Source organism: Genypterus blacodes, unplaced genomic scaffold (assembly GCF_046128005.1).
Source record: "Genypterus blacodes isolate CSIRO-AG114 ecotype Tasmania unplaced genomic scaffold, CSIRO-AGI_Gbla_v1 ptg000073l_1, whole genome shotgun sequence".
NCBI classification, from domain to species: Eukaryota; Metazoa; Chordata; class Actinopteri; order Ophidiiformes; family Ophidiidae; genus Genypterus; species Genypterus blacodes.
In genome coordinates, this window is record NW_027466883.1 from 1,609,614 (window position 1) to 1,623,614 (window position 14,001).

General features: G+C 42.6%; 1 protein-coding gene across 16 annotated transcripts in view; it reads left to right on the top strand.

Annotated features, from left to right (window-relative positions):
• Positions 1–303: 303 nt before the first annotated feature.
• Positions 304–14,001, top strand: part of LOC143006035 (NACHT, LRR and PYD domains-containing protein 12-like) — a 95,066-nt gene continuing 81,368 nt past the window's right edge. For 7 of the 16 annotated variants that reach the window (XM_076157364.1, XM_076157362.1, XM_076157365.1 and 4 more), the window contains exons 1-9: positions 308–424; positions 1,171–1,283; positions 1,653–1,780; positions 1,886–3,689; positions 3,853–4,026; positions 6,933–7,106; positions 8,612–8,785; positions 11,498–11,671; positions 12,848–13,021. In XM_076157364.1, the coding sequence (XP_076013479.1) occupies positions 1,174–1,283; positions 1,653–1,780; positions 1,886–3,689; positions 3,853–4,026; positions 6,933–7,106; positions 8,612–8,785; positions 11,498–11,671; positions 12,848–13,021 (2,912 nt within the window). In that variant the 5' untranslated portion in view covers positions 308–424; positions 1,171–1,173. Of the gene's footprint in view, positions 425–1,170; positions 1,284–1,652; positions 1,781–1,885; positions 3,690–3,852; positions 4,027–6,932; positions 7,107–8,611; positions 8,786–11,497; positions 11,672–12,847; positions 13,022–14,001 lie in introns of all 16 variants that reach the window. The other 9 variants (XM_076157368.1, XM_076157369.1, XM_076157370.1 and 6 more) reach the window with 5 other exon arrangements.

Sequence of the window (14,001 nt, forward strand, 5' to 3'; positions counted from 1 at the left end):
GAGGAGTAATAGTAGTATTAGTGGTAGTAGACGTAGTGGTTAAGGTGATGGTAATAGTCGAAGTTTTAAGCTTTATTAGCGGCCCCTAGAGGCCACAAGGGTCATTACAGAGTAAAGCTGCACGTCAAGCCTTTGTCCTGACGGTGGCACTCGATTTAATTTATTTATTTACAAAGTTTAAGCTGAACATTTGAACTGAACTCTGTCTTGCTTCCTCTCCCTTTCTCTAACACATGTACAAGCACAGGTGAGATGGTGTACTGGGTTTATTTACATCACGAACTCCCATCTAGGACAGGCTTGTGATGCGCCGTAATTTCCAGTAAATGAAATTGGGCGGGGCTCTAAATTCTCAGCCATTTTAGTCCATGCACAATCATTTACAAGGCAGACGATAAAAAGGAAGTTGGTGAGTGACAGCAGGGTGAGTGATACTACTACATTATTATTCATGCTGACTGTCTGTGATGGGATTTTCTTTTTAAAATGGTGTTGCTGTTATGGATAATTTCCTCTTGAGTAATGTGACGTAGTTGTAAAAAGTGTGAGAGCTGCAGACAGAGACAAGCTGCAGAGGCAGACTAACACAGCTACAGTACAATAATCAACCTGCACGTAATCAATACTTATTAGCTAATCATGAACACTCCTGCTCCCTCTGCTTCAGTGGTCATATATGGATGTATAAAGTATAAATGACCACTGAAAGCTGTGTGTTCCTCTTTACTTTAGTCTCATTATGGAAACCACAGAAGCTGATTTAAAAACAATGAAGTTGAAAGTGAAAGTTTGACTGAAAAAATGGAAGGAGATAAGATTAATGTCACTTTGAACTTTGTTGCGTGTGTGTTTGTGTGTGCGTGCGTGCGTGCCTGCGTGCGTGCCTGCGTGCTTCGCCATGTCAAGTGAACTTAACTTGTAAAGCCCAATATGATACAATGTCGAGAGAGATAGAGAGAGAGAGAGCGAGAGAGAGAGAGAGAGAGTGTGTCTTATCATTGAGGCTCTCTCTCTCTCTCCTGGGGCAGTAGTTCATGCAGGTAGTTACGGGAGCAGTCCAGTTAAGCTGATGATGTTCTGTGTTTGTGTGTGTGTGTGTGTGTGTGTGTGTTCAATTCTTTGAGAGCTTTTTGTGTCTGAAATGTTTTTTCCTGTTTGACTAAAATCCAGAAGATGAGTGTTTGCATGGATGAAGAAGAGGATGGACCAGGATCTGCTGCATCTGACAGGTCCATGGGAGAGCCTCCATATTTCAGTGATGGACGTGGACCCTCGGACACAAAGTAAGAGCTCTGTTTATCTGTTACAGGAATTCTCCTGCATTGGGAATTCTCTGGTTGCTGCCAGAATCTTCTCTGTTTGTGTTAAAACATAAACATGAAGAAAAAAAAGTTTATTTTATCGTTGTTCACACAAAAGTCAACTGATGAAGAAATATGACCATAGAGAAATAAAGTAATTGTGCAGGAGAGGAAATCAGCCTAAAGGTCCCTCCACTATTCCATTATTAGCTATATTAAAAGTAATAAATAGAATTTCAGAAGAAGAAAAAAACAAACTTAAGACAAGCAAACAACAAAACAGAGAACAAGAATTTAGTTTAGATTAACAATGGCTTTAATCAGTGACATGAATTGCCTTCATCTTCACAGAAAGAGAAAGAGGAGCTCAAGTCCAGACCAGTCTGCTTCATCTGGAGACTCCTTATGTCAGAAGCGTGGTCAAAGATCCAGAACAGAACCTGGACTGAAGACACCCAGTCAGTCTGGATCAGTGCACAGTAAGACTGTTGATCTGTCTGATGGTGTCAACATTTCTATCAGCAGCAATTCTCATTTTTCCACACTCGTATTTTGTTTTGTTGTTGTTTTTTCTCTTCCACTAGGTGGCGCTCTGCATGAACTTTTAGACAAACATAAGCTCAGTCTGAGGAGGAGATGTGAACATGTGACTGAAGGAAGTGCTGGAGCAGGAAGTGGAACCCCCCTCAACAGGATCTACACTGAGCTCTACATCACAGAGGGACAGAGTGAAGGGGTCAATACCCAACATGAGGTGGTTCAGCTGGACACAGCAGCCAAGAAGACCGCCCTCCATGACACTCCAATAAAATGCCAGGACATCTTTAAAGCCTTAGCTGACCAACAGGAACACATCAGAGTTGTCCTGACAAATGGCGTCGCTGGTGTTGGAAAAACCTTCTCAGTGCAGAAGTTCTCTCTGGACTGGGCTGAGGGTTTAGAAAACCAAGATGTCAGTCTGCTGATTCTGCTGACGTTCAGGGAGCTGAACCTGATCCGAGATAAGCAGTACAGTCTTCTCATGCTGCTCCGTGTTTTCCATCCAACATTGCAGACGCTCACACCGGAGAAGCTGGTTGACTGTAAAGTTTTGTTCATCTTTGATGGTCTGGACGAATGCAGACTGTCTCTGGATTTCCACAGCAATGAGGTTCTGTGTGATGTCACAAAGAAGGCATCAGTCAGCGAGCTAGTAACAAACCTCATCAAGGGGAATCTGCTGCCCTCAGCTCTCCTCTGGATAACTTCCAGACCTGCAGCAGCCAATCAGATCCCTCCTACATGTGTTGACAGGCTAACAGAAGTACGAGGCTTCACTGATGCCCAGAAGGAGGAGTACTTCAGGAAGAGGTTCAGTGATGAAGATCTGTCCATCAGAATCATCTCACACATCAAAGCATCCAGGAGCCTCCACATCATGTGTCAAGTCCCAGTCTTCTGCTGGATCACTGCCACAGTTCTGGAGCACATGCTGACTACAGAGCAGAGAGGAGAGCTGCCCAAGACCCTGACCGACATGTACTCACGTTTCCTGATGGTCCAGACTCAGAACAAAAAGCACAAGTATCACAAGGGCCATGAGCGCAGTCTAGAGGAGCTGTCTGAGACGGACAGGGAGCTTCTACTGAAGCTGGGGAGGCTGGCGTTTGAACATCTAGAGACAAGAAACATCATTTTCTACCAAGAAGACCTGGAGCAGTGTGGACTTGATGTGTCAGAGGCATCAGTGTTCTCTGGAGTTTGTACAGAGATCTTGCAGGTGGAGTGTGTGATCTTTCAGAAAAGAGTCTACTGCTTTGTTCACTTGAGCATTCAGGAGTTTCTGGCTGCAGTCTACAAGTACCACTGTTATTCAACCAGGAACACTGAGGCACCGGAGCATTACATGTTTACTGACTCTAACCCATTTACTGACCGTAACCCATCACTGGATGTCTTTCTAAGCTCAGCCATGAACAAAGCCATGCAGAGTGAAAATGGGCACCTGGACTTGTTTGTTCGCTTCCTTCATGGTCTCTCACTGGAGTCCAACCAGAGTCTCTTAGGAGGTCTGCTGGGTCAATCAGAGAGCAGACCAGAGGACATCCAGAGAGCTATCACAACCCTGAAAGACATGAGTGCTGATGATATCTCTCCTGACAGAAGCATCAACATCTTCCACTGTTTGATGGAGATGAAGGACCACTCTGTACATGAAGAGATCCAAGAGTTTCTGAAGTCAGAGAAGAGATCAGAGAAGGAACTCTCAGAGATCCACTGCTCAGCCCTGGCCTACATGCTTCAGATGTCTGAGGAGGTGTTGGATGAGCTGAATGTGGTAAAGTACAATACATCAAAGGCAGGACGACTGAGACTGATCCCAGCTGTGAGGAACTGCAGAAAGGCTCGGTTAGTCCAGATGTTAATAATATCAACTAACAGGTGATCCTGTCCCATCATGTAAGGGGGGGGGGGGGGGGGGGGAGAGAGAGATTAGTCACATCTTAAAATGAAGTAACTTAGTAAGTGCTCTGCTTTAATAATGGATTTTATGTTAAATCTATAATAACAGGTTTAATAGCTGTGGACTCTCAGTGACCCACTGTGATGTTGTGGCCTCAGCTCTGAAGTCCAACCCCTCCCATTTGAGAGAGCTGGAGCTGAGTGAGAACTACCTGCAGGACTCAGGATGGAAGCTGCTGTCTGCTGGCCTGGAGAGTCCAAACTGTAAACTGGAGATTCTGAGGTCAGACACATTTTTAGACAGAAACGTTGTCATGTTGATGTCATTGACTAATTTAATTGATTCAGTGTGTGTAATACTTTACAGTGCAGATGGAGCACTGGGGAAAACAACAATTGTCACTAACATGGAACAAACGTATTACACTAATATTTATTAATCAAAGTTCTTCAGACTGTGGTTTGTCTCATTGCTCAAGCCACAAAGTATATACAAATATTTTTATTTGATGTATATCTCCATATTAGAACCCTTTATAGGGCAAACACTTTGAAATAAAAAAAAACAACCACAGGCTGTTGTTGGAGAACATAAATAGACTGTATTACTCCAAAAGAAACATTTATTTTACAACATTTGAACATCACTTTTAGAACAAAGTGCTGAAACAGGCCCCTCACACATTACCGCTTCAGACATTAGGCCACTTTGAATTTGACAAAGCACTTCCACTCGCTGGTCATGCAGAGGTGCATCTTGCAGACCCTGCAGACCACAAACGACGTCACAATGTTGCCTTTTTTTGCTGCAGTGCTTGCAGGTCTGGCGTGCGTCATGTACAGGGGAATGGAAGAGGGACATATCAAACCGCACAGCCGCATTTGGGGTGTGGCTGCTGTGTCTCCGGACAGCCTTAGAAACATCAGCACTGGAGGTCAGGCTGTCAACACCTGGACTCTGAAATCTTTCAGAGACTGGTATTTCCCACCAAGGGCCTTGCAGTCCCTCTTGTACACAACCCGGGTATTTGTGAGCCTGACATCAATGGTGTACGCAAACAGTCCCAGGTACCACCTCTTGGACTTCATGGGGCTGCGGTAGAGGTGTACCAGCTTGTCACTCTTGTCAATGCCCCCCATGTTGGCATTATAACTCCTGATGACAGCTGGACAGCTCACAGCCTCCCTCTTCTTGGTCTCACTGGCTGTGGTGGTGGGGAAGGACAAGGTACTGGCCAGGACAGTGACAATCTGACTGGTGGCACCCAAACCTGTTCAGGTTTCAGGGGGACATCATGGGCCTCCAGGGTAGTCTTGCCTTGGTATAGCACCATGTCATGGATGAAGCCATCCTCAGAGGCCCTGGCAAAAAGCTTAAAACCCCATTTGTCTGGCTTGCTTTTTATGTAGTGTCTCAGGTTGCCAGCTTTCTTCCCTTTGTAGGCAACCATCACCTCATCCACAGACCGTTTGGGCGTCTGTGGCTCACGCCTGGATGCAGTAGTTAGGAAGCTGCACAGTGGCCGGACTTTGACAACACCATGATCTCTGGCACCAGGGACCGCTTCTTCGTCAAAGTGGAAGAAGCGGTGAACCTCTGATGACATCAGGTTGGCAACTTAAGACCCTTGATTATTTGGATGGGGTGCTGGTATTCAGGCAGGGCTGTGTTGTCCAGGTCAGCTTGGTGCCAGGTGGTTGGCCTGGCTGCTGACTTACTGGGTCTGGGCCACTTGGCTTGTGGTGCTGGCTGCTCATTGTAATCATCATCATCATCATCATCATCATCATCATCATCACTGTCCTGGAGCACCTCCACTGCAGGCTGCCTGCATTTCCTCTTGGGTGGGACGAAGTTAGGGTCTGACACATCGTCATCCTCGTCATCATCATCACTGATGTCAGAGTGGACTGGCACGACAGCAGTCTCCCTCCTCTTGCCATAAAACATTAAAGGAAGCAGAAAATTATAAATAAAGTTGCTTTCATATAAATAAAACAACTGTTATAAGGTCATAAACTGACAAAAATCCCTCATATTCACTATGGATAAACTAAAAACACACTGCAAATGCACAAAATGCACGGCTTGTTAGATGCATCGGGCATATGTCCAAAATCGGACATACCAAATTAACTCTTAATTTACAGTGATAGTATAATTAAATATGGCGCCCGCATTTTTCCTGCCGTATTTTCATTCATTTCACTAAGTCCTCCACAAACAACACACATCTTAGCACAACTACTCAACAATAACATGTTTGAGTTTCATCAACTTACCATGGTTAGTTTGGTGTTATGGTGGTAAATGTTGAGGAAAACCAACTGCAAAAGCATCTTTTTCCAGTTTTGAAATAAACAGGAAGTTTGATGTGTTCCTGGTCTCTGCTGATTGGTCAATGCCACAATCACGTGCCTTGTGATGTTGGGCAAACTTTGCTGATTGGCTGGGTGAAGACCACATGATTCTTGAATTCTCTGAGACCGGGGATGGGCATGATATATGACCTGTGCGGAAATGACCAAAAGTAGTCACTTGCCGGGTAAAGGGTGTTAATTGATGATGTTCCATTCAGTTTCATGCAGAGATGCTGTTTGAGGAGGTGGAAGAGATTTTTTGTGCTTCCAGATTTGGTAGCTAACCTCTTAGTAGCTAATCTCAGAGTGGAGATACACGGGCGTAAGTGGGATTTCATACTAAATTTGTGCTCTTATGTATTTAGACTTCATACTTAATTGAGGTGAGTTATGCAAACAAAGCATTATTCCCCCTAAAACAGGAGCTTGTGCAGCTTTCTGGGATTCAGACTCAGAACTTGAGTCATTTCTAGTTACGCTCACTGTTTGTCTGCTTCAAATGTGCCTGATGATATCCATACAGATGATTGCATGCAGGATGTGATCACTCAGGATCACCTGTATGGATGTCAGACAGGAAACCGTTTACCGTCCTCGATGAAGCACAAAGATGAAGCGGTGCGTCACAGTGTTTGTCTGTTGTTGGGTTTCTAAATGTGCAATGTTTTCCAAATGTCCAAATATATCAGTGAGACTACCAGCAGACACTGAACGTGTCATTCTCTTCTCTTCCCAGTTTGGGTGAAACATGAATATGTGTTGCCCCGCCCCCCCTTCCTTCCACTTGACCCTCAGCAGTGTTTTTTTTTAATCCTCTTCTCTCTGCAGGCTAGAACTCTGTCAGATCTCAGTTGAAGGCTGTGCTGCTCTGGTCTCAGCTCTGAAGTCCAACCCCTCCCATCTGAGAGAGCTGGAGCTGAGTTATAACAAGCTGCAGGATTCAGGAGTGAAGCTGCTGTCTGAGTTTGTGGAGAGTCCAAACTGTAAACTGGAGATTCTGAGGTCAGTTCAACTCACCATGAATCCTCAAATGTTGTCTGTGGTCTTTATGTCCCTCAGAGTCTTTTTCAGGGCTCTCCAACCTTTTTCACACCAGGAGCTTCTTTACAAAACTCAAAGTGGTCACTAGCACCTGGTGCACTTTTCTTGAATTTATAAACTGTTTTGTGAATATTTAAGATAGAAACATATAAACTGCTCTGATGTGTTTTCATGTAACTGCTCATTAAAAAAATGGATGAAAGATTTGTCACCAACAGTGGAATATATGTCAGTGTTTGCCACGACCCCTGATATGTAAACTCTGTTTACTCACACTGGGAAGCGTCTGCTTCTCTCTGAACTTCAGTCTCATGTGTTTTGGACGCCACTATAGCTCTCATATTGTTTCATCTACTTCAGTTTATTTACATGTCAGTTGTGTTGTGTATGTGCTCGGGGGTGGTTCGGGGAACTCCAGAGTTTGGGAACTCCATAGTTCGAGGACAGGTAGAAGACCGCTCCCCCGAGACCTGCACAATGGCAATGAGGTGTGAGTGAAGACAATAGGGAATTCTTTGTGGGACAAGGTAACCTGTTAAACAGAGGTATAAATCAAAGTAAAACAACTACGGGGGAAATTATTTTTTTTTTATTTTTATTTTATTTTTAGTTTTAATTTTCTTTATATGTTTCTGTTTTTCTTGTATCTAACTGTCCTTTTCTTTTTCTGATGCTTTTATTTTATTTTATTGTAAAGCACTTTGAATTGCCTTGATGCTTAAATGTGCTATATACCGTAAATATAATTGCCTTGCCTTGCTGCCACCGAATCACTTCCTCACTGTAGGCAGTGTAGGATGCTCTGTGTGCCATTTCTGCCTGCTTTCCTGGAGTTTGTGTGGATAATGGTGTGTGTGTGGCCTGGTGTTGTTATGATCGGCAGGCGATCAAGTTGTTTTAATGTCAGACCCAGTTATGCGGAACACAGAAACCAGAACATGGAATCAGGTAGCAAACAGAATTTAATGAAGACACAAACCCGTGATGAAGCTGGGAACATAAAGGCTGGGTGCTGCAGCTGGAGTCTCTGAACATGGAACACTTAAAGAAGCGAGTGAATCCCAAAAACAGAATCCCGGAGCCCAGGAAAAACAAAAGGTCCACTCACTTAAACAAAACAGCGCAGCATGCAAAGTTCAGTCCATAACTAGACTGAAACAGAATTGACTAGTACTGAATAGTGAGTAGTGAGTATAGAGAGTACTCTGTGGCCAAGCATGGCTGGCTGACCTGGAACCTAAATACCACCACTGAGTTGTCTGTGATTCCAGTAAAAGATCATCTCAAATTTCATACTTTAATTTATAGGTGTCAATGTGATATTGAAACGTTTTCCTTCAAAGATGATCAAAGTGACCATCAGTCAAAGCTAAAGCTGGTATAGTATATTAGTATGTTGATGTCAATGTTTAAAATATACATTTGACCCTCAGCAGTGTTTTGTTGAAATCCTCCTCTCTCTGCAGGCTGATTGGCTGTCAGATCTCAGTTGAAGGCTGTGCTGCTCTGGTCTCAGCTCTGAAGTCCAACCCCTCCCATCTGAGAGAGCTGGTGCTGAGCTCAAATAACCTGCAGGACTCAGGAGTTAAGCTGCTGTCTGAGTTTGTGGAGAGTCCAAACTGTAAACTGGAGATTCTGAGGTCAGTTCAACTCACCATGAATCCTCAAATGTTGTCTGTGGTCTTTATGTCCCTCAGATGAAGAGTCTTTTTCAGGGCTCTCCAACCTTTTTCACACCAGGAGCTTCTTTTCAAAACTCAAAGTGGCCACAAGCTACTCGTTTAGTGTAGAGAGAGAATATGGCTAATGATATCAATACTAACAGCAGGACAGGGTTTTCCTCTTTAAAGGACAAGTTTCCACAGCAACCATTGAGTTGAGAGAACAAAGAAAACACCAGGCTTTGGCCGGGTGTGTGCCGAACGATTGAAGACTTTGAGTCTCTACCTCAAGTGTTCTTGTGAAATAATGACTCCAAAACACAGAAACACTGTGGAAGCTAAAGAGGAAGACAGATGAACTCATTGATCAACAGTAAGTAGTGATAGCATTAGGAGAGACTCCTCAGATAAGCCCACTAGAGCTTCTAGTCTCTCCTGCACCCTTTGGATGGTTAATTGTCCTAATCTGGTTTCATCCTGTTTTCATAGCGCATATAAATGAATAAATATAAAGACAAATATTGGAACTATACAGACATGCTGCTGATGTAAAGTGTGTGTGTGTGTGTGTGTGTGTGTGTGTGTGTGTGTGTGTGTGTGTGTGAGTGTGAGTGCGAGAGAGAGAGAGAGAGAGAGAGAGCTGTTTGTGAGTTTATGATCCGTGGTAGACGGCCAAAAGGGGGCGTACGTGCCCCAGTCAGAGAGAAGAGGGGATTTGACTGCAGGTGTAGTAACATGTATTTAAACATTGTATGTTTGAGATGTGATCAGCTGCTCCTCCTCCATCAGTGAGCTCAAGCCGAGAACCTTCATCACTGACAGACTGAGTCACAGTTGGAGTTCTTATCTGCCTTGGTGGAGGTGTAGTGTTTCACCTGTGTTGATGATGTGATGCCTTGGTGAGCTCCTTTAAAAACAAGCTGCAAGCTGCTAGGAGATATTTTAGGAAGAATCTTCCTTGTTTTCTGATTTATTTGCTGTTAATGAAACTCAACATGTGTTTCTGCTCTGTGATGTAATGTGTGTGATGATAAATGTATCATAATGTCCATTTGCACAACATTCATCAGTAAACAACACAGTGATCAGCTTTCATCACAACTGACTGAAGCTGCTCAACAAACACTCAAGGTTCATTGATTTCCACTGAAAAATCAAGCCTGACATGAAGATCTACAGAAACCTGGAATAAAGAACACTGTGTTTACTAAATGTCTTCCAGGGGAAAATCAATTTAATCTATATTTGATTTACAGGTGATAATGCGTAATTTAAAAAAAAAAATTTTTATTTAACCCTCGTAATGTCCTCCCGTGTTACATACACCTAAGGCCCTCTGAGGTCAAATTGACCCCAAATTGTTTGATTGTTATCTAAACCATAAAGTGTAAATTTTCAATTATTTTTGTGTCACAGCTTTAGTCTGACTCCAGTCCAACGCATCACCACAAATTTTTCCATTTATTTTGGAATTTAGGGCCAAAAGGCCTTGTTTACATTCGATATACCCTATGTTTGAGTTTAAAAAATGGGGGGGAAAAAATTGGGAAATATTTGATATGATCTTGACTATTTGACATGAACTGGAGTGGAATATGTCAAAGTTTAGTGAGGGTGCCGTTTTTGAATTTTTTGAATGAGAGCAAATACTAACACCTATTGTCCTCTGGGGTCAAATTGACCCCAACATGGTTTGACTGTTATTTGAAGCATAAAGTATAAATTTTCAATTCATTTTGTATTACACCTTTAGTCTAACTCCAGTCCAACCCATTACCACAAAAAAATCCCTTAATTTTAGAATTTAGGGCCAATAGCGCTTGTTTACATAAAAGTAGGTAAATTAAGACAGGGATTTGGGCTTCTGCAGCACCCAAAAAATGCATGTTTTTGGACCTGGCATTGCATGCTGCCCATACCTCCTGTTGTTGTGCCATTATTAAATAACCATTGCTTGACCACACACATCAAACAACAATAGATAAAAAATGTGTTGGAGAGCAGTAGGGTGTGACTTTTTGCCCCATTACATCACTTTGTGCTTCGGCACCATTTTGACCCCAGGAGCAAAGGAGTTAAAAATTCAATAAAACACCCAAAATTCAATCAAATGACTTCAAATTTCTTCTAATCATGAAGAGCATCATATCAAACAACCCCTATAAATTCCAGTCCATTTGATGTAAGAAAACACATTTTATCAACTTTTTAGTATTGTATCGTCCTTGGGGTCAATTTGACCTCGAGGACATTACGAGGGTTAACCTTTATTTAACCAGGAAGTCCCATTGAGATTCAGAATCTCTTTTTCAAGAGAGACCTGGCCAAGGTAGCAGCCAAACCACACAACAAATGCATACATAATAAACAACAAGTTACATTTTCATGATAAAAGAAGTACAAAATGTTAAAAACACAATCAGCCTCTCAAAAAAACAAGAACATGTCTCCATCACTACATTCTTTACAGTAGTTTTAAATTCATTTATGGACACGAGGGTTTCTAACTTATGCTCTTTCTGTAGATTATTTCATCCCCAAGGTGCTTATTAACACGTATTCCTTCAATGATGATCAAAGTGACCATCAGTCAAAGCTAAAGCTGGTATAATATATTAGAATGTTGATTTCAATGTGTAAAATATTTACTTGACCCTCACCAGTGTTTTGTTGAAATCCTCCTCTCTGCAGGCTGTCATACTGTCAGATCTCAGTTGAAGGCTGTGCTGCTCTGGTCTCAGCTCTGAAGTCCAACCCCTCCCATCTGAGAGAGCTGGAGCTGAGTCATAGCAACCTGCAGGATTCAGGAGTGAAGCTGCTGTCTGAGTTTGTGGAGAGTCCAAACTGTAAACTGGAGATTCTGAGGTCAGTTCAACTCACCATGAATCCTCAAATGTTGTCTGTGGTCTTTATGTCCCTCAGATGAAGAGCCTTTTCAGAGCTCTCCAACCTTTTTCACACCAGGAGCTTCTTTACAAAACTCAAAGTGGCCACAAGCTACTCGTTTAGTGTAGAGAGGGAATATGGCTAATGATATCAATACTTACGGCAGGACAGGGTCTTCCTCTTTATTGGACAGGTTTCCACAGCAACCATTGAGATGAGATAACAAATAAAAGACCAGGTTGTGGCCGGGTGTGTGCCGACTGATTGAAGACTTTGAGTCTCTACCTGAAGTGTTCTTGTGAAATAATGACTCCAAAACACAAAAACACTGTGGAAGCTAAAGAGGAAGACAGATGAACTCATTGATCAACTGTAAGTAGTGATAGCATTAGGAGAGACGCCTCAGATAAGCCCACTAGAGCTTCTAGTCTCTCCTGCACCCTTTGGATGGTTAATTGTCCTTTTCTGGTTTCATCCTGTTTTTGTAGCGTTAATAAATGAATAAATATAAAGACAAATATTGGAACTATACAAACATGCTGCTGATGTAAAGTGCGTTTGTGTGTGTATGTGTGTATATGTGAAGGCTCCACTGCAGCATCTAGTGTTTGTATCTTTCTATGGTGTGTAGCAGACGGCCAATAGGGGACGTAAGCTGCAAGCTGCTAGGAGATATTTTAGGAAAAAGCTTCCTTGTTCTCTGATTTATTTGCTGTTAATGAAACGCAACATGTGTTTCTGCTCTGTGCTGTAATATGTGTGATGGTAAATGTATCATAATGTCCATTTGCACAACATGGATTCATTAGTAAACAACACAGTGATCAGCTTTCATCACAACTGACTGAAGCTGCTCAACAAACACTTCAGGTTCATTGATTTCCTTTAAAAAATCCAGCCTGACATGAAGATCTACAGAAACCTGGAATAAAGAACTCTGTGTTCACTAAATGTCATACCAGGGGAAAATCATTTAAATCTATATTTTGATTTGCCGGTGATAATGTGTAATTAAAACGTTTCCCTTCAAAGATGATCAAATTTACCATCAGTCAAAGCTAAAGCTGGTATAATATATTAGTATGTTGATGTCAATGTATAAAATATATACTTGACCCTCAGCAGTGTTTTGTTGAAATCCTCCTCTCTCTGCAGGCTGATTGGCTGTCAGATCTCAGTTGAAGGCTGTGCTGCTCTGGTCTCAGCTCTGATGTCCAACCCCTCCAATCTGAGAGAGCTGGGGCTGAGTGAAAACAAGCTGCAGGATTCAGGAGTGAAGCTGCTGTCTGAGTTTGTGGAGAGTCCAGACTGTAAACTGGAGATTCTGAGGTCAGTTCAACTCACCATGAATCCTCAAATGTTGTCTGTGGTCTTCATGTCCCTCAAATGAAGAGTCTTTTTCAGGGCTCTCCAACCTTTTTCACACCAGGAGCTTCTTTTCAAAACTCAAAGTGGCCACAAGCTACTCATGACCTCTTTTATTTACAAAGTTATTTAATTCAACTTTATTTATATTGCGCAAAATCACAACATTATTTCAAGCAACTTAATGAATGTACAAGTGCGCGCTACGAAATTTGCGATCTGCCGGTCTGTCTCGTGGACTGATGAAGTGAAGTTGGATAATGTCCCACGGCACACCTGACAATCTCTCGCGGCACATCGGTTGAAAAACACTGTGGGCTTCGTATCGTGCCAGCCTCCGCATAGTGAAAGCCGGTACGCCGCACACAATTGGCGAACAGCTGTGTCTACCATTAGCCAAAGAGATGGTACACATAATGTGTGGCGAGAATGTCGCCAAACAGTTAAACTTGGTGTCACTTTGAAATGACACAGTGTCGCTGAGAATAGGAGCCATGGCAGATGACGTCAGGAAGACACTGATTGAACGCATTAAAAATAGTCTAGCTATTATTCCATCGAACTGGATGAGACAACTGATGATGCAGGTTTGGCGAATTTACTTGTTTATGTCAGATATGAGCATGATGGTGCAGCTTAGGAGGACTTTCTGCTCTGTCAGGCCTACAAGAGTTATAAATAGTTGCCAAAATGCTGTGTGTTTGAAGTACAGTTGTTTGTGTTTTTGACTGAAATGCAGTTGTTATTTATGTTCTCACATGGTGTGTGTGTGTGTGTGTGTGTGTGTGTGTGTGTGTGTGTGTGTGTGTGTGTGTGTGTGTGTGTGTGTGTGTGTGAACATGCTGTACCAATTTGTACAATGTGGCTGTGACTGACAAAGGTCAAAATAAATAATATTCTTATGAGGAATAAATTTGCTTCCTGTGTGCATTTTGCATAGCAGC